Source organism: Physeter macrocephalus, chromosome 2, assembly GCF_002837175.3.
Source record: "Physeter macrocephalus isolate SW-GA chromosome 2, ASM283717v5, whole genome shotgun sequence".
In the NCBI taxonomy this organism is placed as follows: Eukaryota; Metazoa; Chordata; class Mammalia; order Artiodactyla; family Physeteridae; genus Physeter; species Physeter macrocephalus.
The window spans coordinates 7874371-7896086 of record NC_041215.1 but is presented as its reverse complement, the minus strand read 5'-3'; the positions used below and the strand labels follow the sequence as shown (position 1 = coordinate 7896086).

The 21716-nt window shown below is 38.1% G+C and overlaps 1 protein-coding gene across 9 annotated transcripts in view; it reads left to right on the top strand.

Moving 5' to 3' along the window:
• NSD1 (nuclear receptor binding SET domain protein 1) overlaps positions 1–21678 on the top strand; it is a 121395-nt gene extending 99717 nt beyond the window's left edge. For 6 of the 9 annotated variants that reach the window (XM_028497864.2, XM_028497862.2, XM_028497869.2 and 3 more), the window contains exons 12-17: positions 641–764; positions 7132–7332; positions 9183–9362; positions 16658–16814; positions 18106–18311; positions 21267–21678. In XM_028497864.2, coding sequence (XP_028353665.1) covers positions 641–764; positions 7132–7332; positions 9183–9362; positions 16658–16814; positions 18106–18311; positions 21267–21478 — 1080 coding nt within the window. In that variant the 3' untranslated portion in view covers positions 21479–21678. The remainder of the gene's footprint in view (positions 1–640; positions 765–7131; positions 7333–9182; positions 9363–16657; positions 16815–18105; positions 18312–21266) is intronic. The other 3 variants (XM_028497870.2, XM_028497887.2, XM_055080014.1) reach the window with 2 other exon arrangements.
• The last annotated feature ends 38 nt before the right edge of the window (positions 21679–21716 follow it).

Genomic DNA, 21716 nt, shown 5'->3' with positions numbered 1-21716 from the left:
CATAGGGATCTGTTTTTAGATGAATACCTGATTTCAGCCTTCCCTTGGTATAGCGCACATTATAATGGCACACCTTTGCAATTAGAAAAAAATCTGCAATTCTGTACCGTAATCTGTAAGGCCACACAGTCAGGCCCTTGCTTGCCTTTTTCTTACTTCGTTTCTGCCACTTATAACTTTTGTTCACTTTTGTCCAATGACACTGGCTTTCATTGTGATTCATAGGAATGCCATGCTTTTTCTTGTCTGTGGGCTTTCTGTACTTTCTGCCTTCTTGGTCCCTTCTTCAGATCATGTGGTTGACTTGTCATTCAGAGCCCAGTCTAAGAAGTCATTCCTAATCACCCAATCCAAAGTTGTTGTTTGAGTGCCCTACCCAAATACTTACATTTTCTGATATCTTTTGTTTGTTTAATTGTTTACTTGTATCTTTGTATCCTTAGAATATAAGAATGATGGGAGCCAGGGACCTGTGGTACCTGGCATAGAGGGGGTAATCATTAAATACTAGCTGAATGAATGGTGGGATTTTTTGTTTCTGGCAAAGCTGCTTCTTAACTTTTGCTTTAATGAAGACCTTCTGCTTGGGATTTTAAAAAATCTTTTTCTATAGACAGATCTGTTTTCTTTCTCTTAACAGAACTGTGAGAAACTGGGTGAGCTGCTATTATGTGAGGCTCAGTGCTGTGGGGCTTTCCACCTGGAGTGCCTTGGATTAACTGAAATGCCCAGAGGAAAATTTATCTGCAATGAATGTCGCACAGGTAAAGTAGTTAGAGAAAGGTCTTCTTCCAAGGAAGGTTTGAGTTTCAAGTTTTTTAGGAAAAAATCATTTATTGGAGACACTTTTTTTGTGGCAATACTGGGCTAATTCCTACAGACATAGAGATAGGTGCTCTGTGGTCTTTGCCTTCAAAAAAACTCAAGTGAATAATGAATGTATATAGTATAATACAGTGCAAAAAGTGTTGTTGTGAATGTTAAAGTGCTGTGTGAATGAAGATGCACCAGTGCTACAGAGGAAGATATCTGAGTTTGGTTTTAAGAGAGAAATAGAAATTGGTGTGTGGAGGGGAAGGATAGAAGGTCCAATAAAGTAAGTATGAAATATTTGGGGAACAGGAAGCATATAAGTCAGTATGTTTGGAGTTTAAGATATTTTAAGATATTTTAGGCAAGAGGTGAGGCATAGGTAGTGACAAGGAGGACTTCTGGGTTACTGATGATATTTTATGTTTCTTGATCTGAGTGGTGATCAAGAAATGTGTTCACTTCATGATTATTTGTGAACTTAGAATGTGTGCACTTTTCTGTGTATATTATACATCAGTAAAACTGTTTAGCAAAAAGAAGAGAGCTATTTTGTGACAATATACGGATTGGGTCAGAAACTAGGAATGGTCAGATGAGACCAGCCTGTAAAGCACCTCACAGCTGTGCTAAGGAGATTGCTCTTTTTTCAGCATTATGAATGGATGTTACAGTATGAAAGTAGTAAAGAAATTAGGGTTGACAGTAAAGATTTTATGCTCGTAAGTCATTAAAGCCGTAGGTGTGCATGATGCTGCCCAAAGAGGAAGCATCTGTAGAGTGAGAAGAGGTCTAATGACACTACTGGGGGATACCCACTTAAAAGGGGCTACTGAAGGGTGAGGAGGAGCAACTCAAGAAAGAATGTCTGTGAAGCCATGGCAATGGGGTGTCATCAGCAGAGGCAGATGGGGCAAACAGACCAAGGAGGTTCTAGAGTGAAAAGGGGATCTATTGTATTTGGCAGTGAGAGAGTGCCTTACTAAACCAGACTGAAAGATGAATGGGTAGCAGTATACACTATTTCTTACAGAAGCTTGACTTCAGTGGAAAAGGGAGCAGTAGCTGAAGGGAGGATGTTAGAGGGTCAGGAGGAAGAACATCTTGAGTAGGATGAAGGTTAAGAATTGTGTAGGGAAATAAATTTCTGTAACAGGAGGGGGAATAATTGGAGTACAGTCACAGAGACAAGAGAGGATAATCTTGAAGAGATAAAAAGATTAAAAGGGAATGTACCATGTAATTGTGAGGGAGATGAACACTGAAGTTTTTCCTTGGCTTGGTGAGAACGGTGGAAAAAAATTGTTTATAACCTGAAGGGAAGAGTGTAGGCTTAGACTAGCCCCTGTGGGAAATAAGAGATGAAATTAACTTGTGTCTGTAAATAGATGGCCATGTCAGATTGAGTTATTTCATCTTTCTGCTACCACTTTCAGCAGTGTAGGAGCAAAATCTGGAAGACAAGATAATTGTGGGGTTATTTTGCCTTCTACACACGTTTTGCTTTTGATCATTATGTGCCATACGGTGTCCCGGCCCTGTAAATAAAATTTAGAAACAAATTTTAGATATGTGCATGTCTCTATTGCCCTAATTTTCTTAGAAAGATCTTCTTCTTTTTTTTAAAAAAATTTTTTTAACTTCTTATTTTATATTTGAGTATAGTTGATTAACAATGTTGTGTTATATCAGTTGTACAGCAAAGTGATTCAGTTATACATATACATGTATCTATTCTTTTTCAAATTTTAAATATAGCAGTGAGTACAGTGTCAATCCCAAACTCCCTAACTATCCCTCCCCCCAACTCTTCCCTCCTGGTAACCATAAGTTCCTTCTCTAAGTCTGTGAGTCTGTTTCTGTTTTGTAAATAAGTTCATTTGTATCATTTTTTTTAGATTTCTCATATAAGCGATATCGTATGATATTTGTCTTTCTCTTAATCTCCAGGTCCATCCATGTTGCTGCAAATGGCATTATTTCATTCTTTTTAATGGCTGAGGAATATTCCATTGTATATATGTACCACATCTTCTTTATCCATTCTTCTGTTGATGGACATTTAGGTTGCTTCCATGTCTTGGCTATCACTGCTAGTGCTGCAGTCAAGATTGGGTTGCATGTATACTTTCAGACCATGTTTTCTCCAGATATATGCCCAGGAGTGGGATTGCAGTATGATATGGTGGTTCTAGTTTTAGTTTTTAAGGAACCTTCGTATTGTTCTCCATAGTGGCTGTACCAATTTACATTCCCACCAACAGTGTAGGAGGGTTCCCTTCTCTCCACACCCTCTCCAGCATTTATTGTTTGTGGATTTTTTGATGATAACCATTTAGAGAGATCTTCTTGCCTTTTGTACCAGTGATCCAGTTTTGCTAGTCTCATCTTTATTATGATGTGGTATTCTCTCAACCAGGCTAATCTAAGGCAGAACTATTTTTTAAAAAAATCAACTTAATTGAAGTGCAATTTGCCTACTATAAATGTACCCCTTTTAATGTATGTTTTGATAGGTTTCGATAAAATGTATACACCCACACCAGAAAGTTCCTTTGTGATCAGACCCAGTCAGTCTTTTTTGCACCTTACCCCTTCACCCCCATCATCAATTTCAGGTTAAACAGTGATCTGCTTTCTGTTCAGAGCACATTAGATTTACCTTTTTTTTTGGAGTTTGTGTCTGGCTCAGCATAATGTTTTTGAGACTCATCTGTGTTGATGTGTGTATCAGTAATTCATTCTCTTTCTTAAAACAGCTTTGTTGAGGTGTAATTGATGTACAGTAAACTACACAAAGTGTATACTTTGATGATGTTTTGGTGTGTGTTTGTGTACTTCACCTTTGAAACCATCACTCAGCATAGTTACTTTGAGATTAAACAACATTGTTGCAGGTATTGAGAATTCATTCTTTTTATTGCCAAGTGGTATTCCATTGTATGGATATAAGAGTTTGTTTATCCACTCATCTATTGATGTACATTTGGATAGTTCTCAGGTTTGGCTATTATAAATAAAGCACTGTGTATCCTTTGTATGGGTACACTTTCTTTTCTGTTGTGTAAATATCTAACAGCAGAATGGCTGCATATGGTAGGCTTGACTTTTTAAGGAACATCCAAAGTGTTTGTACCATTTTATATTCCCATCAGCAGTGTGTGAGAGTTTTAATTCTGCCACATCTTCATCAACGTTTGGTATTGTCAGTCTTTTTAATTTTAGCCATTCTGACAGATGTGTAGTGGCATTTTATTGTGGTTTTAATGTGCATTTCACTAATGATGAATGATGTTGCACATCTTTTTATGTGCTTGTTTTTCTGTCTTCTTTGAGGAAGAATGTTCAAAATTTTTTTTTAATTTGGGTTTTTTCCCCCCTATAAATTTATTTATGTATTTATGGCTATGTTGGGTCTTTGTTGCTGTGCGTGGGTTTTCTCTAGTTGGTGAGCAGGGGCTACTCTTCATTGCGGTGTGTGGGCTTCTCATTGTGGTTTTCTCTTGTTGTGGAGCGCAGGCTCTAGGCGCGGGCTTCAGTAGTTGTGGCTCGCGGGCTCTAGAGTGCAGGCTCAGTAGTTTTGGTGCATTGGGCTTAGTTGCTCCATGGCATGTGGGATCTTCCTGGACCAGAGTGCTCGAACCCGTGTTCCCTGCCTTGGCAGGTGCATTCTTAACTACTGCACCACCAGGGAAGTCCTGGGTTGTTTTCTTACTATTGAGTTTTAAGAGTTCTTTATATGTATTCTGGCTACAAGTCCTTTATCAGATATATACTTTCCAAATTATTCTCCCAATCTGTGGCTTATTTTCTAATTTTCTTAATGGTATCTTTTGAAGAGCAGAAGATTTTAATTTTGATGAAGTCTAGTTTATCAAATTGTTTTAATGGACTTAGGTTAAGAAATCTTGCTTAACCCAATGTCACAAAGATTTTGTTTTCTTCTGAAATTTTTTTAATTTTAGGTTTCACATTTAAGTCTGTGATCTATATTGAATTAAGTTTTATATGTTATGTGAGGTAAAGAGAGGTTATTATTTTTGAGGGTAGAAAATTTTAACCTAGTTTTAGTAAAGATGTATAGAGTAAGAATAAAGGAGTCATTTCTTATTTCTTCTGGGTCACCCTGTTTTCCTATAGTAGGATGACCACACCATAATTTAGGCTACTCCAGTTAAGTATTGGCTGCCAGTTATTCAGTATCAGGCAGTAGATTGCTTCTTTTCAAATACTTATTCAAAATTTTTTTCTAAAATTATTATTAGTTGGTGATCTCACTGTTTATAAAGATGAGGTGGATTATTTTACTGTGTTCCTATTTTCAGCAGGTGCCAAAGGCAGGATTCGTGTTCAGGTCTGTCTTGTCTCTCAAGCCTGGGCTCTTTCCCTTACATTGTTTTGCTTCCCAGTGAGAGGTAGAATTTTTTTTTTTTTTCTCTTAAACTTTTTATTACAGAAATCCTCAGACATATACAGAAGTAGAGAGAACAGTATAAAGAATCTCAACATATTTATCACTTAGCTTCAGTAGTTATCAACTTCTTGCCTCATTTTACTCATATAGTTCAAAATATATGTAACTAGCATATTTTTTTCACACTTTAAAAATATATATCCATTGTATACAGTGACTCCTGTGTGTCATCAACTACCCTGTCCCACTTTCAAATTTTCCCACTTTGTCTCAAAATATGTTGTTTTATAGTGTTTTGAATCAAGATCCAAATAATGTCCCTGTATAGTTTTTTAATAAAAAAATTCATCTCTTAAACTTCTCTTAATCTACAACAGTACTATTCCCCTCACCCAATTTTTTTTTGTTTTTTTAACAACAAAAATATGTTTTATTTAACCCAATATATTCAAAATATGTCAGCATATAATTAATATGAAAATGACTGAAATTTTTTACATTCTTTTTTATGTGCTAGGTCTTCAAACTCCAACGTGTATTGACACTGACTACACATCTCAATTTAGACTAGTGCCATTTTAAGTGCTCAGTATCCAAATGTGGCTTCCCTGCTGGGCCTGTGCTAAGTCAGACCTTACTTGTCACCCCTACATGACAAACCTTATTGCTGGATCCCAATAACTGCACATATTTGAGGGACCCCTCACCCAATTTTTTAATGTTCTTTATTTCTTGAGACAGTGGTCATTTGTCTGCCAAGTTTTCTAAATTCTAAATTTGGCTGATTGCATCCTTGAGGTGTCCCTTTAACTTGTTCCTCTGTCCTCCGTATTTCCTGGAAACTTGTAGTTAGATCTAGAGGCTGGATCAGGTCAAGTCAATTTTCCTTTGGCAAGAATACTTTGTGGGGGATGTGTACTTCTTTATAGCATCACATCAGCAAGCATGTATTAAATTTCCCACTTAATAGTGATATTAAGATTGTTCAGTAGGTTCGTGTTGTCATCCTGATCAGTCTATTATAATGTTCTTCACTATGATATTGTGATTTTTAATAAATACATGTTTGGTCTTTGTCCAGTTTCTGGCACAGAGCTCCTGAAACCCTTGAAATTTCCTAAGTGATGAGGGCTATAAAGATGTATGTCTTTTTTTATGTTAATGAGAGATGACTTTTGGAACTAGCTAAGGATGGGAGCTGGTTGCCAGGAGAACCAACCATGTGATTAGAAGTTTCCATCTCCCCCTGACCTTTTTGGAGGGTAGAGTGCTGGAGGTTGGATTAGTCCTCAATTGCCAGTGATTTAATCAATCACGCCTATGTAATGTGGCCTCCATTAAAACCCAAAAGGATGGGGTTTGGAGAGCTTTTGGGTTGGTGAACATATGGAGATTAGGGGAGAGTGGCGTGCTTGGAGAGGCCCTGGAAGCTCTGAGCCCTTTCCCTATATCTTACTCTATGCATTTCTTTTAACTAGCTGTTCCTGAACTACATCATTTTTTAGTAAACTGATGATCTGGTAAGTAAAGTGTTTCTCTGAGTTCTGTGACCCACTCTTGCAAGTTAATTGAACCCAACCTCTGATTTATAGCCAGTTGGTCAGAAGTACAGATGACAGCCTTGACTTACAACTGGTAAGGGTTGGGGTGGGAGGCAGTCTTGTAGGACTGAACCCTTACTTAATTTGTGGGATCTGATATTATCTCCAAGTAGATAGTGTCAGAATTGAGTTGAATCGTAGGATACCAGCTGGTATCAGAGAATTGCTTTGTGGTGTGGGCACCCTCCACCCCCACCCCATGTTGGAATTTGGTGCAGAATTTTGTACTCACTAACTTTTCACCTAATGGTTTAGCATTGAGTGAATTCTTCAGTTAGTATTAATTTGTTTCTTCCTGTTTCCTAGGAATACATACCTGTTTTGTATGCAAGCAGAGTGGGGAAGATGTTAAAAGGTGCCTTCTGCCCTTATGTGGAAAGTTTTACCATGAAGAGTGTGTCCAGAAATATCCACCCACTGTCTTGCAGAACAAGGGCTTCCGGTGTTCCCTCCACATATGTATAACCTGCCATGCTGCTAATCCAGCCAGTGTTTCTGCATCTAAAGGTATGGGTTTCTTGTGTAGACCAATCTAATTATAGAACCTCGGTCTCTTTGGCAATGGATGTTTCAGATGCTATCTGGCATATCTCCTCATAGCCTCTAGCTTTTGTCAGAGTACCAGCATTTTATGTGAGAGATAAGAGAGTAATGGACAAATTTAGCAGTCACCACATTTTACATGTGCTTTATGGAACCCCCGGCATTATGTGGTAGTTTTAAATATTTGGAATTCATGTGACATTTAGTTTGAAAAGGTGTTCTGCTGGACATCTTGTTTTGTTTTGTTCTGTTCCGCACCGCGCCATGTGGCTTGTGGGATCTTAGTTCTCCAAACAGGGATTGAACCTGCGCCCTCTGCAGTGAAAGCACAGCATCCTAACCACCGGACCGCCAGGGACTTTCCTCTGCTGGATGTCTTCCTTCATCAGAATAAAGTATATTCTTCTTCTGTGGGCCCTTATATGTATGGTTGTCAGATGTGATATCATTCAGACATGCATATAGGGCAGAATTGAGGTTTTTGTTTTGTGCTGATTTGTTTTATTTTTTAAAATGGAAATTCCTATCCAGAAAATTTTTTCCTGCTTCATGGTTAGCTTGAGAGCTGAGGTTTCCAAAACTATTATGTGGGTGCAGATAAACTCAAGTTTCTAAATCCATTCCCAGTGGGAAAACAATCATTTCTTTCTTTTCTTTTTTTTAAAAATAAATTTATTGATTTTTTAAATTTTTGGCTGCGTTGGGTCTTTGTTGCTGCGTGTGGGCTTTCTCTAGTTGTGGCGAGCGGGGGCTGCTCTTCATTGTGGTGGGTTTCTCATTGCGGTGGCTTCTCTTACTGCGGAGCACAGGCTCTAGGCGCACGCAGGCTTCAGTAGTTGTGGCACACAGGCTCAGTTGTTGTGGCACGTGGGCTCTAGAGAGCAGCTCAGTAGTTGTGGCGCACGGGCTTAGTTGCTCTGCGGCAAGGGGGGTCTTCCCGGACCAAGGCTTGACCTCGTGTCCCCTGCATTGGCAGGCGGATTCTTAACCACCGCACCTCTAGGGAAGCCCCAATCATTTCTTTCTGCTCAGTACTAGTGGGTCTCTTACTGATTTCTCTGAAAGCCAAATATTGTATCTCTACTATTAAATGCTTGTATGCCCAAAGAGCCCACTTCTTCCAAAGGGGATTGGGCAGGAAAAATGTGGCAGTGTTGACTTTTCTTTTAATCAGACTGGAGATATCTTCTGTAAGATGATTTCCTGGCATTATAGATCTTGTCAGTCTTAAGTACAGTAACATCCTTGATCAAAATTGCAGCTTAACAATCAGCTACCTTCTCCTTTTCAGTTGCTATTGTAGGTAGCATTGGGGTGGTTTGGTAGTGGTTTTTAGTTGGTAAAGTATGTTAGAGGATATATCTCATGGCGGGGTGGAGGTTCATTCATTCACCTAAAAGGCTTTAAGAATCACAGAGTACCAGCCAAGGAAAGCAAGCATTAGTGTTTCTCCCATCTGGTCTTTTAATCTGATTGTACACACACACCAACCTCCACCCCCACCCCCCACCGTTTCGTCTGCAGCTGATTCCATTTTCCAGTCAGGACAGTGGTTTGAGTAGGGCTTATTCTTGTTGAGGTAGACTCACTTACTGTTGTGGGATCAGACTCCTTAAGGCCATTTATCATATAGTTCCCATCTGAGCTTTTCTTAGGGAATTGGGTGTTTAAGGTCTCTTGATCTAGTAGTACTTCCATTTGTTTGTGGCATTTTCCCAGCGCTAGCAAATAAACTTGAATAACTCACATCGTTTTTATGTTTAATCCCTTTTTCTTTTGTCTCTCCCTGGTTTTTCTGCTTCTCTTATTTTTAGGTCGACTGATGCGCTGTGTCCGCTGCCCAGTGGCATACCATGCCAATGACTTTTGCCTGGCTGCTGGGTCAAAGATCCTTGCATCCAATAGCATCATCTGCCCTAATCACTTTACCCCCAGACGTGGCTGCCGAAATCATGAGCATGTTAATGTTAGCTGGTGTTTTGTATGCTCAGAAGGTAAGACATGACTTCTTGAAGTATGAATAGTCTAAAAAGAGATGAATGCAGTATTTTAATTGAAACAAAAGTATAGTTTTCTTCACATTGCCATTAGAAGAAATACTGGGAAGTGATGTCCTTAACTATTGATAACATAACAGTACAGTGGTTTTGTTCCCCAATAGAGAGGGTTTTATTTTTGTTATTTTGAATAATGATTTAATGTTAACAAAATGATAAACAATTGAAGCAATTTAAAGAAAAGAGAAAGGGAACAAAATTGTTCTTAGAAAATGGGGAATGTGGTCAAATGGTTATAAGATGAATAAATTTGGGGGATGTAATACACAGCATGGTGACTATAGTTAACAATACTGTATTGTATATTTGAAAGTTGCTGTGAGAGTAGATCTTCAGAGTTCTCTCTCTCTCTCTCACTCACACACACACCCCTTAAAATTGTAACTGTGTGAGTTGTTGAATATGTTACCTAATCTTATTGTGGTGATCACTTCACAGTATATACACATATCAAGTACATATATTTGTACACTTTAAGTTTACACAATATTATATGTTAATTATATCTCAATAAAGCTGGGGAAAAAAGTAAAAAATGAACTGGAGGTAAAAAAAATAAAATAAGAAAGAAATTTTTAAAACCCTAAATAACCCCAAGTCCTACATCAGAAAAAACCATTGCTTAATATTAAGTGATAATATTCCAGACATATGTGCATATAAGCAGATAGAGGGAGTAGATATCTGGATAGGAACAAGTCTAGAAGATGCTGTTATCAGGTAATTGTGTGTGGTTTTTCTAAAATCAATTTTATATTAGTTTAAAGGGAATAAACAAAGTGAAAGTAAAAGAATTTATGAACTTCTGTTAAATATTTTCTCACTGTAAGGGATAATAGTTCCTACAAGGTCTTCAGTGGAGGACAAATAAATTTTATGTCTTTATCTGTATCTCCCCCCCTCCAACCCCTACTTAAAACATACTTCTCGGGCTTCCCTGGTGGCGCAGTGGTTGGGAGTCCGCCTGCCGATGCAGGGGACGCGGGTTCGTGCCCCGGTCTGGGAAGATCCCACATGCCGCGGAGTGTCTAGGCCCGTGAGCCATGGCCGCTGAGCCTGCGCGTCCGGAGCCTGTGCTCCGCAACGGGAGAGACCACAGCGGTGAGAGGCCCGCGTACCGCAAAAACAAACAAACAAACAAACAACAAAAAAACATACTTCTCCTAATTTAGAGCAAAGTCAATATTATCCTTCTTAAACATTTTCTTTCCTTTCCGTTCCTCACAGCCTGATTTTTGCTATTTTGTTCAGTGGAGGATTTAGTACTCCACCAGTCTGTTTACTGTGGTGCTTGTAGTTCTGAATTCCTTATTTAAATTTTTCTCTTGGTTGGCTGAACTTCTGAGAAACACCCACAGGTCCTACATTTCTCTTCTTGAGACTGTTCTTCATTTGCCTCTGTTCTAGAAGCACACATTGGGTTACTATAAGATTTTAGACTGCTTGTTCTTTTTCCAAAACTTTTGTGGACATTGCTCCCCTGTTTTCTGGTGTTGAGGGTGGCACCAGTTCTCTTATACAGTTTTTTCATTTCCTTTTCAAATTGACTAAATTTTGTTGATTAGTAATTTGGGGGAAACAATTTCCTTGACTTTTCTGTTTTTTAAGATCTACTTATTGGTGATGCAATTTCATGAAAATTTGGCTGGTTATGAACATTCCGAAGGACTAATTTTAAAAAGAGTCAACATGTGTAATTGAATTAGCATCCCTTTTGAGAAATTGGGATATACTAAATAGTGCTAAAGCCATAAAAGAAGTTTTATGACTCCTTTATATGACTGAAAATGGTCAGTCGGAACTTTTTTGTTGTTGTTGCTGTTGTTGCTCTTAAGATTTATGTAACACGACTAGGGTTTGCATCAGGACATAGTTGTAATCCTCAAACTATGGTGCTAATATAGAATAAATAGAGTATTAAGTGCAGTCATGTGGGTGGAATTTTGATGTAGTTAGGGATGTTTTAGTGCACAAAGTACTATGCTGTTTTTGGTTTTAGATATGTTAGCTTTGTGGTTCTCCTGTATCATACATTCATTTTTGCTTTTATAATATCTGTTCCTTATAAAACTGTGGTGAACACTGCTGCCTGTTTATCATTATACCACCTGTCTTTTGTTTAGAAGAAAGTTAAAGACAATTTTGATATTTAATAGCATTTAAATACAACATTCTATAATTCCGCTCTTAGAATGAAAGTAGATGTCTGGGAGGCTGAAAGTAGGCTCTAAAAATTTTACATGTTTTGTGAAGATGGGGAGATGAAACAGTTTCAGCATTAGACTGTTTTTCATTCCATAGTGGAATGAGATGTTTTCAGAGTAGAGGTTCCTTTGTGTTGGCAGTCCTAACTTGTGGCATAATAATGGATACTCATAATGAAAACTTAGTCCCCAAGAAAACTTAGTAGCTGCAGCAGTGGCTCTCAGAATGTGATCCATGAATCTTTGGGAAGTGGAGAAGATCCAGAGACCCTTTCCGGAGCCTCCATTAGATCATAACTCTTTTCATAATAATACCAAGATGTTACTTGCCTTTTTTCTTTGTTGACATTTGCACAGATGGTGCAAAGCCAAGAGTGAGTAAAACTGCTAGCACCTTAGTGCAAATCAAGGTGATGGCTCTAAACTGTACAAGTAATAGCAGTCATTGAATTCTGTGTCACCATACACTTGCAGTAAAAACTTGGACGTTTCACATAACAATGTCCTCGATTTTAAAAAGTAAGTAAAATGTAGTAAATCTCAACTGTCATATGAACATTGTTTTAATATTCAGTGTGATAAAATGGGAAGTATACATAAAGCAGTTCTATTGTATACCAGTGGTTATCTTAAGTTAAAGCACTCATGCAATTGAGTTGCAATCTGAACTGGCTGCCTTGTTCATGGAACACCATTTTTAGTCTTAAACATTACTAAAAATGTAAATCAGCTATACTCCAATAAAAATAAATTAATTTTAAAAATTACTAAAAAACTATGGCTCTTCATACTTGGATATTTGTCAGACATTTCTTGAAAATGGATAAAAAGGAGCCTGTCAATTCAAGGAAAAACAACTGGCAGATTGTTGCCAATGATAAAATTTGAGTTCTTAAGTGAAAATTAGAATTTTGGAAAACTGTCATCTACCCACCCTGAGCTTAACTGCTTCCTAGTATTTACTGATGAAATCATGGGGATATTAATAAATGTGACATTTTAGTATTACATAACGAAATAGATCAACATTTGGAAGATTACCAGACTCAGCAAACCAATATTTTCCACATGAACTATGCATGATGTTAAAAACCATGCATATGTAAAAGATCCATTCAAAGTGCAAGACAAATGAAAGAATTTTAATGTAATAGTTACATTAGTTACTATTAGTAACATATCACTAGTATATTGATACAGTTTCAGATTAGACACTGCAACTAAGGTTTACCCTGTGAAGTTTTAGTGTATAGTATCAAAGAATATGTAGTTATTGAACAGGTTATTAAAATACTTTTTCCAACTTTTTATCTGTGAGAGACCAGATTTTCTTCATATACATCAACCAGACAACATTTTACAACAGATTTAAGTAAAAATATTTGCAAAAATGTTTGCAAAAGAAATATGATGGTCACTGACACTGGTCAGAATGGCCATCATCAAAAAGTCTGCAAATAACAAGTGCTGAAGAGGGTGTGGAGAAAAGGGAACCCTCCTACACTGTTGATAGGAATGTAAATTGGTGCAGCCACTATGGAGATATTCCTTCCAACTGTATGCAAATCTCTAATTATCACCAAATAAAAATTTAGTACAGCCACTGTGGAGAACAGTATGGAGGTTCCTTAAAAAAACTAAAAATAAAGTTACCATATGATCCAGCAGTCCCACTCTTGGGCACATGTCCAAAAAAGATGAAAATTCTAATTCAAAAAGATACATGCACCCTAGTGTTCATAGCACTATTTACAATAGCCAAGGTATGGAAGCAACTTAAGTGTCCATCAACAGATGAGTGGAGAAGGAAGATGTGGTGTATATATATATGTGTGCGCGCACACACAATGGAATATTACTCAGCCATAAAAAAGAATGAATAATGCCATTTGCAGCAACATGGATAGACCTAGAGATTATCATACTAAGTGAAGTCAGTCAGTCAAAGACAAATATATGATATCACTAATATGGGGAGTCTAAAAAAATGATACAAATGAGCCTATTTACAAAACAGAAATAGACTCACAGACATAGAAAACACTCTTACGGTTACCAAAGGGGAAAGGGAGGGAAGGGATAAATTGGGAATTTTGGAGTAACAGGTACACATATATGAAATAGATAGATAAACAAGTTCCTACTGTATATCACAGGGAACTATATTCAGTATTTTGTAATAACCTATAATGGAAAAGAATCTGAAAAAGAAGTGAATCACTTTGCTGTACACCTGAAATACTCTAAATCAACTACACTTCAATTTAAAAGAAAGAACAAAAATAAAATAAAATGTAAAACACTGAGCTTATTAAAAAATGTTCATTTTGGAAAATATAGTTATTCATAAAAATGTGATTTATGTTAACATAATAGATTTATTGTTACTTTTAAATGAATTAATCAATATTTTTAGCCCATAAAAACAAAAGCTCTCTGGGAATCTCCTTATTTTTCAAAACTATAAAGTATTCGTGAGGCCAAAAAGCCTAAGAACTGTTGATCCCATTATCTAGGATTATCCTGCTGTTAGAAGACAAGGAAAGAGTAGAGTCTTGGGACATTTGTTTGTTCATGTATAGTAGAAAACCGAAGGTGCTTATCCGAGTGTTACAGTAATAGTATGGTAAATCGCTAAATTGAAAATAATCGGTTCCTAGAATTCAACAATATGTTTAAACTCTATTTTCTCTTACTGTCTTCTACCAGATGTCACCTTTTCATCTTTTGGTTCATGTGGTTTTCCCTCTTTCATCTTCCTGTCTTTCTCCTATATGTTTCCTTTACTCCCACCAGACAGACCCTTCTGCCTGCCTCCCACTCATCACCCAGACTAATCCTGTCAATTTCTTTCTTCATATTCTCCCTTAGCTCATCCCATTATGTCCTTCCCTGCCAAACTGTTGTGCTTGCCACCATTGACCGTTCTTCACTGGTTATTCTTCTGTCCAGATTTCTTTTCATGCCTTCTTTTAAGGCCTAATTCAAATGCCTTATTGTACATGACCTATTTCTAGTTGTCATGAATGTCAGCTTAGTAAAAGGAAGATTTTTCTACCAAGGCCATGTAGTTGGCAAATTGTTATTAATCAAATTTTGACTCGGCAGATAACTAAGCATAGAGAGGAATGTTGTAGAAGGTATCCCATTGTTGGGGCAGTCACTTATGTGACTCTGTGTCACTCTATGTCCCATGCGAAGATTGTTTACCTCATCCACAAAATGCACAAGAATAGCGAAATATGACTTTGAAAGCATAGAGTACAGGCTATATGTATCGAGTAAACAAGTTCTTAGAACTTGTAGGAACAGACCTTCTTCCCAAATGAAACCTCACTCTGAGGTGTACAATCTCCAGTGTACAGCACAGGTAAAAGGAGAGCTTCTCTAGTTAAAGCAGGAGTTGGGTCTCAAAAGCACATCCCTGTCCCCAACAAAACAAACACCGCAAAGCTTGTTTTAAGAGCCTGCTCTTGATTATTGAGAAAAAGAAAAGGCACGGTAGAAATCGTTTAAGGATGGGGTGTCAGAAAATTAAGTTTTTCATAGGTTTTTATGAGGAAAGAGAAGCACAGTGAAACCAAGAAGATGGACATGAGTATATACCTTGCTTATGACTTTATCCCTCACTATCTCTTCAGGATGAAACTTGGAATTACGTGCTTGAGTCTAGCATGTTTGAAGCATGCTCATTTCTGGCATAAGATAAATAAGGCATTTATTGTATTCCTTAAATGTGAAACCTCTTTACCTGAAATTCTTTATTATCTGCAACCATGAGGATTTCAGATTCAGATATGTAAATTGAGGCACTTTGGGTAAAAATCTTTTTTTTTTTTTTTTTTGTGGTATGCGGGCCTCCCTCTGCCGCGGCCTCTCCCGTTGCGGAGCACAGGCTCCGGACGCACAGGCCCAGCGGCCACGGCTCACGGGCCCAGCCACTCCGCGGCACGCAGGATCCTCCCAGACTGGGGCGCGAACCCGGTTCCCCTGCATTGGCAGGCGGACACGCAACCACTGCGCCACCAGGGAAGCCCTAAAAATCTTTTAAGAAGTGAAAATTCATCATCACTGCAATATATATAATTAATCTGGTATCAGAAAACTTGGGTGGAGAGGGTAGATCTTATACCTAACTGAAGTTTAGGCTACAAAGAACATTAGTATCTGTGATTTTTGTCACCAGTAAATTTTGTTGTACATATCTTGAAGTCTTGTTTCCAATCATTACTACTGCTACATCTTATTTGTGCATTGCAGGGAAACATATATAAGTCTAATCTCTCGTTCTAACATCCTGGTCATTTAAATATAATCTATGTTCTTTTGTGTATTATGTTTATGCATTTATAAATGTTATTCTGCAGAGGGCCCTTAGGTGTTGTGAGAGTGCCAAACAAAAAAGATGAAAATGTAATTTAAAAAGAGGGAAGGAACTGAGCTTGTGGAGATTACTTACGTGTCAGACACTACTAGGCAATTTATTTGCTTATTTAGTTCTCAAACAGGTGTGATTATTTATTGTTCATTGTAGAAAATACCTTACCACTGAAGAAGTTAAAACTCAGCAAAGAAAGTGAATTCCCCAAAGTCATATGATCTTAGAGCGCAAGTCTGACATCAGTTAAAGCTTGTGCTCTTTATCCTCTGACATTGTATATCATTGATATTCTCTTTATAGTGTGTTGTCTCTTAATGAAGAGGAAGAAGTGTGGTGTGTGTGTGTGTGTGTGTGTGTGTGTGTGTGTGTGTGTGTGTGTGTACATATATGACTTTTAGAGGTTTACTTCTGCCCTCATTGCCCTAACCTAATTTTGCCAGTAAGGGTAAAATCTGACAAACCCCCAGGGGTGTGGTTCAAGTACATTGGAGAGGGAATAATCTTGTAGAAAAGTCTTTCTGAATAATTAAATTACTAAGCCCTTGGCTGGGAGATAAATATTGGTTAGGAGCTGAGCAAGAGCTGTTTCAGCTGGGTCCTTATATGCAGCCTTGTGATGCTAGTGCCAGATTTTTTGATTCCCACAGGAGGCAGCCTTCTGTGCTGTGATTCTTGCCCTGCTGCTTTTCATCGTGAATGCCTGAACATTGATATCCCTGAAGGAAACTGGTATTGCAATGACTGTAAGGCAGGCAAAAAGCCACATTACAGGGAAATTGTCTGGGTAAAAGTTGGACGATACAGGTAAGTAAGCATGAAGGAGACTGGCACTTAGTTCTTTTACCAGCCTCTGTTTCTTATGCTTAACTTTAAAAAAAAATGGTCTGATTAAACAAGGTTCACCCCCTCCCCCGTTAATTTTCCATTATAGAAGAAAAAGACTTTGCTTTATGTTTTGCAGTTATAGGAATAATATATATTCTCTGTAGGAACTTTATGAATGAAAACAAACCCATAATCTCACAAACAAGGAGATACATCGCTAACATTTTGGCATATTTACTTGCAGACACACCAATACATGCACCTTCAACATGATTAATTAGCCTTATTGTTGTTTGTACCCAGTTTTGTTTCTTGCTTTTTCTTTTTAAAATTATTTTTATTGGATATGGAATGTACAAAAAATATTATAACATGCTTGATTTTAAAGAAACACTTGTGTATGTACCTCCCAGTTTAGAAAAAAATAGTACTTTACTGGCACCTTGTACTGCATTTTGTGTTTTTTATTTCTTTGCCTGGTTATATAGGTTTACCACATGTGTGTTTTGTTCTGTATGTTTTAGATCTTTATATAAAGGAATTGTTGCTGTATTTTCCTGCAGCTTGCTTTTTTCATTCACTGTTATGCTCCTGAGATTTATTATGGTTAGTGCAGTGCTCTAGCTCATTCGTACTTCACTGTTCTACAGTGTTCCTTTATATAGTCATACAGTGTGGTGTAGTTATTTATCCATTCTCACGTTCACATTTGGACTTTAAATATTTTGTCAGTGTTTCATGGTGTACATGCATGGGAGCTTCTTTAGGCCATTCTCAGGATGAATAGCAGGGTCAGGATTTCCAGCTTTAATAGCTAATGCCAAATTGTCTTCCTAAAAGTCGTTGTAGTAGTTTCCTTCTCAAAGGCCAATTTGTATTTCATTGTATAGCGTCTGTCATTCCCTTACTGTTGAACATTTAAAATTTTTCCAGGTTTTCATTCTTACAGATAATACTTCAATAGACATTATAGTCATAAAGTTTTGTTCATATCTCTAATTATTTCCTTTTATAGATTCCTTGAAGTAGAACAACAGTCTAAGGGAGTGTGTGTGTGTATATTTGAGCATGTGCATGAGGGTGGGCATCTTCAGCCTTTTGGCACATACTGCTTGTTTCTTCTCTAGTTAGATTGTAAGAATGCCCTGGGTCAGACATTAATGTGGGTTAGAGAGACATTGCTTTTCCTTATTCCTGTCCCAAAAGTAGGATTCTTTTTCGCTCCTTGCAGCCTTCCAGAGGTTTCCTTCCTTCTTTCCATCTTTCCCAGGTGGTGGCCAGCTGAGATCTGCCATCCTCGAGCTGTACCTTCCAATATTGACAAGATGAGACATGATGTGGGCGAGTTCCCTGTGCTCTTCTTTGGGTCTAATGACTATCTGTGGACTCACCAGGCCCGAGTCTTTCCCTACATGGAGGGGGATGTGAGCAGCAAGGATAAGATGGGCAAAGGAGTGGACGGTACATATAAAAAAGGTAACTTTATCTATCCTTTTTGTTTCTCAGGCCAACACAGACCTCTGTTGCCCGCGTATCTGCTGTCTTTTAGAATTGTATGTTTTAGAATTCATATATGCTCCGTTAGCAGCTATGTTCTGCCCTCCGGGGCAGTATGTGGCTGTGGCTACAGGATTTTGCAGAGAAGTTGACCCATGTAGTTCATTAGTTTTGAACCTAACCTTTACTTAACTAGAATTTCCTTAAGGGAAGTTCCTTATCTTACCAATTCTGTTTAGTCAGCGTCTCATCAGGTAAGTACCAGAGCTTTGGAACTGTTTTGTAGAATAAACACTACAGTTTGCTAGACAAGGGCTAGAATATCTAGCAGAGCCACATTTGTTCCAAGGAGGTGTTTGTTTGTTTAGTTTGTTGAGAAGAAATAAAATTCACCCAAAATTCTAGAGCAACATAAGATGGTGAAGGAGCATAAATGTTCTAATCAAAGAGGTTTTTGTAAGCTGGCCTAGCAGTGAAGGAAGGGGGTATTTGAGGCCAGGAGGGGTTGACAGCATTCTCTCTGCTTATATAATGAGTAAGGGTTGCTTTGAGAATTCAAGGAGATAATACAGAAATCATCCTGAAGGGCATATAGTTGGTATTCCATCAATGATAATTAGCTTCTTCCTTTAGCTGTCCTTCGAAAGGCAATACAGGTATCTCTTGTTATTTGAATATATTTGGACATTGAAGTATAAGATTTTGTTTGCATGGTGAGGTGAAAAGGGGATTGTAAGCAAGTGAAACTTCCTGGTAAGGTGCAATAAAATTCTAAGCAGGTGAAACTTCCTGGATGGGGAATGAGAATGATGTCCATGGGGAATGAGAATGATGTCCATAAGGAATAAGTTCAACAGAGGTTTTGTTTCCCTCATGTTATTTCAGGGGTCCTCACTTACCTGTTGACAGTGTGCTTTCTGTGCAGATATGCACTATCAGTACTAATACTACAGAAGTTTGGGTCTTGAGTCTTATAGTCTCAGATGGTCAGGGACCAAGTGACTAACATCTTTGCACAGAGCTGGCCACCATCAAGGCTGGGGATGAAGGAGTGTAGGCAGTATCGCAAGTCTGAGCCTGCTGAAGCTCTGCGATTCTGCTCTTTCTGTACCTTGACCTTAGGCTGGCTGGATGCCTCTGCCTTCAAGGAACACACAGTTTTGTGGGGGAATTGGACACAGATACCGGTAGTCAAAATGCCATTCTTTGAGAGTGCTATGGCAGAAGTGTGCATGGTATGCTGTGGGAGCAGACCAAGAGGAAGCAAAACAGTGCTGGGGATCAAAGTTTGGAAGTCGTGGATGGCTACTTTCTTAAGTGATACTTTCAAGAAGAACTATAATAACGGTTACCATTTGTTGATTGCCAGGCCCTGTTCAAAGTTTGTTTTCTGCTTTAAGTCTTTGCAGCAACCCTATAAGTTAGATGCCATTATCTTTATCTTATAGATGAGGAAATTGAAGCACATAAAAATTAAATTTGGGGAATTCCCTGGTGGTCCAGTGGTTAGGACTCTGTGCTTTCACTGCCAGGGGCCTGGGTTCAATCCCTAGTCAGGAAACTAAGATCCCAAAAGCTGCGTGGCATGGCCAAAAAGGTTAAATTTGTTGCACAAGGTTCCAGTGCCAGTAAGTGATAGAGGAAGGTTTCAAACTCTAGTATAGTTGGGCTCCAGAATCCAAACTCTTAACCCCTACACTGACTGTGAGGAAGTTAACAACTTAAAATGTTGTAACAAAAAGACAGCCCGTGTGAAAGCACACATTGAGTCGAACATGATGAGTTGGTGACCTCCAAGTATGTGCTGTGGTTTAAGCACGGGACTGGGGCAACAATGGACTGTTTTACTGAAAAGGTGGCTAAGTTACATGGTCAGAGCAGAGTTTTAGAAATCTCAGTCTGACTAGAATGTCAGGACCATAGAAAGTGAGAGGTTGTAGCCAGGAATGTCAGCGAGATGGCTGATTTAGTGATTTCAGGCAGAGATAATGAGACTGTCACAGAGAATAGTGCATGGAGTCGAGAGGATGATGGGTACTAGGTAGACATTAAGTAGATAAACTAGGTAGGACATGCTGAATAATAGGATGAATGAAGGAGGGAACAACTCCAGGCAACATCAAGTCTGCTAGATGGTGACAAGGAAATGGAGAAAGGGGTGTGGATTAGAGGGGAGATTTTCTTTAAAGAAATTGGCAGAGCTTGGGGAAAACTACAGAGAGGAAAGTGGGAAAATTTGGAATTCTTTAAAGAGTTTTTAACCTGAGTCAAGAATAATGGATTAAAATTTTGTTTTAAGTGGAGAAGAATGAGATTAAGATTTTTTTCAGACTTTTCAGACACTACAATCTTTTAAACATATGAAAGTTCAGGACTTGAATGCAGATTAGCTGCAAAGATCTATCTTTGTATTAGGCTAATAACTGATATTTACAGAATGAGCTTTAGGAGAAGAGTAGGATAGGTGCTCCAGAGAATAGGGAAGAAGGAAAAGAAAACTTCAAATTTTAATTTCTTCCAAAGGAACACAGCATGTTACCTGGACACCTAGGAGGCACATTATTTGTGGAAGCAGAAAACTCAGAACTGAGGAAAAAGGCTTCAAGGCAGTGACTTTGCTGAGCAGATGCAGTCTAGTTGTTGTTAGGAGATGTTATATGTGGGCTTTTTCAAATTATTTAGCTGTTTTTGTTTTTTGTTTTAAGTTTTCCTCTGACACTGGTAGTCTGTATAGTGCCACTTAATTATGGATTATGTTTTATTTTAATGCCATATATGAACACTCTGGGGACTATAACTTACTAGAAAATAGAAATCATATATATGTCTTAGATTTTTGTCTAAAACATGAATTTTCTCCAACTTAAAAGGGGGAAAAAGCGGAATAAGTAACACTACCCAGAGATTAAGTGACTGTGCTGTATGTTTTCTTAGCTCTTCAGGAAGCTGCAGCAAGGTTTGAGGAGTTAAAGGCCCAAAAAGAGCTAAGACAGCTGCAGGAAGATCGAAAGAATGACAAGAAGCCACCGCCTTATAAACATATAAAGGTGAGAAAAGACCTCAGGAGAGACCCTGTAATAGCTTGCCTGCTTCCCACTCTGTTCATGAGGAGAACTGGAAGCACAAGCACAGTTGCTTTTAGGTAGAGGTATGAGCTTGAAAGAAAATAAGAAAAAAGTGCCAGAGCACCATTTCTAGCACATTGTGTGCACTTTGTAAAATTAGTTGTGTGTTGATACAGTGTTGTTCCTGTTGCTTTCGAAAGTCTTCTCATAAAGTGGATTGGAATAGATTCTGTTCACAGTCAACACCTTGTGGTTTGAAAGGGAAAAAAGAGCCTTGATAAAAATGATAAATGGCCCTGAGATAGTGTGAATAATACAC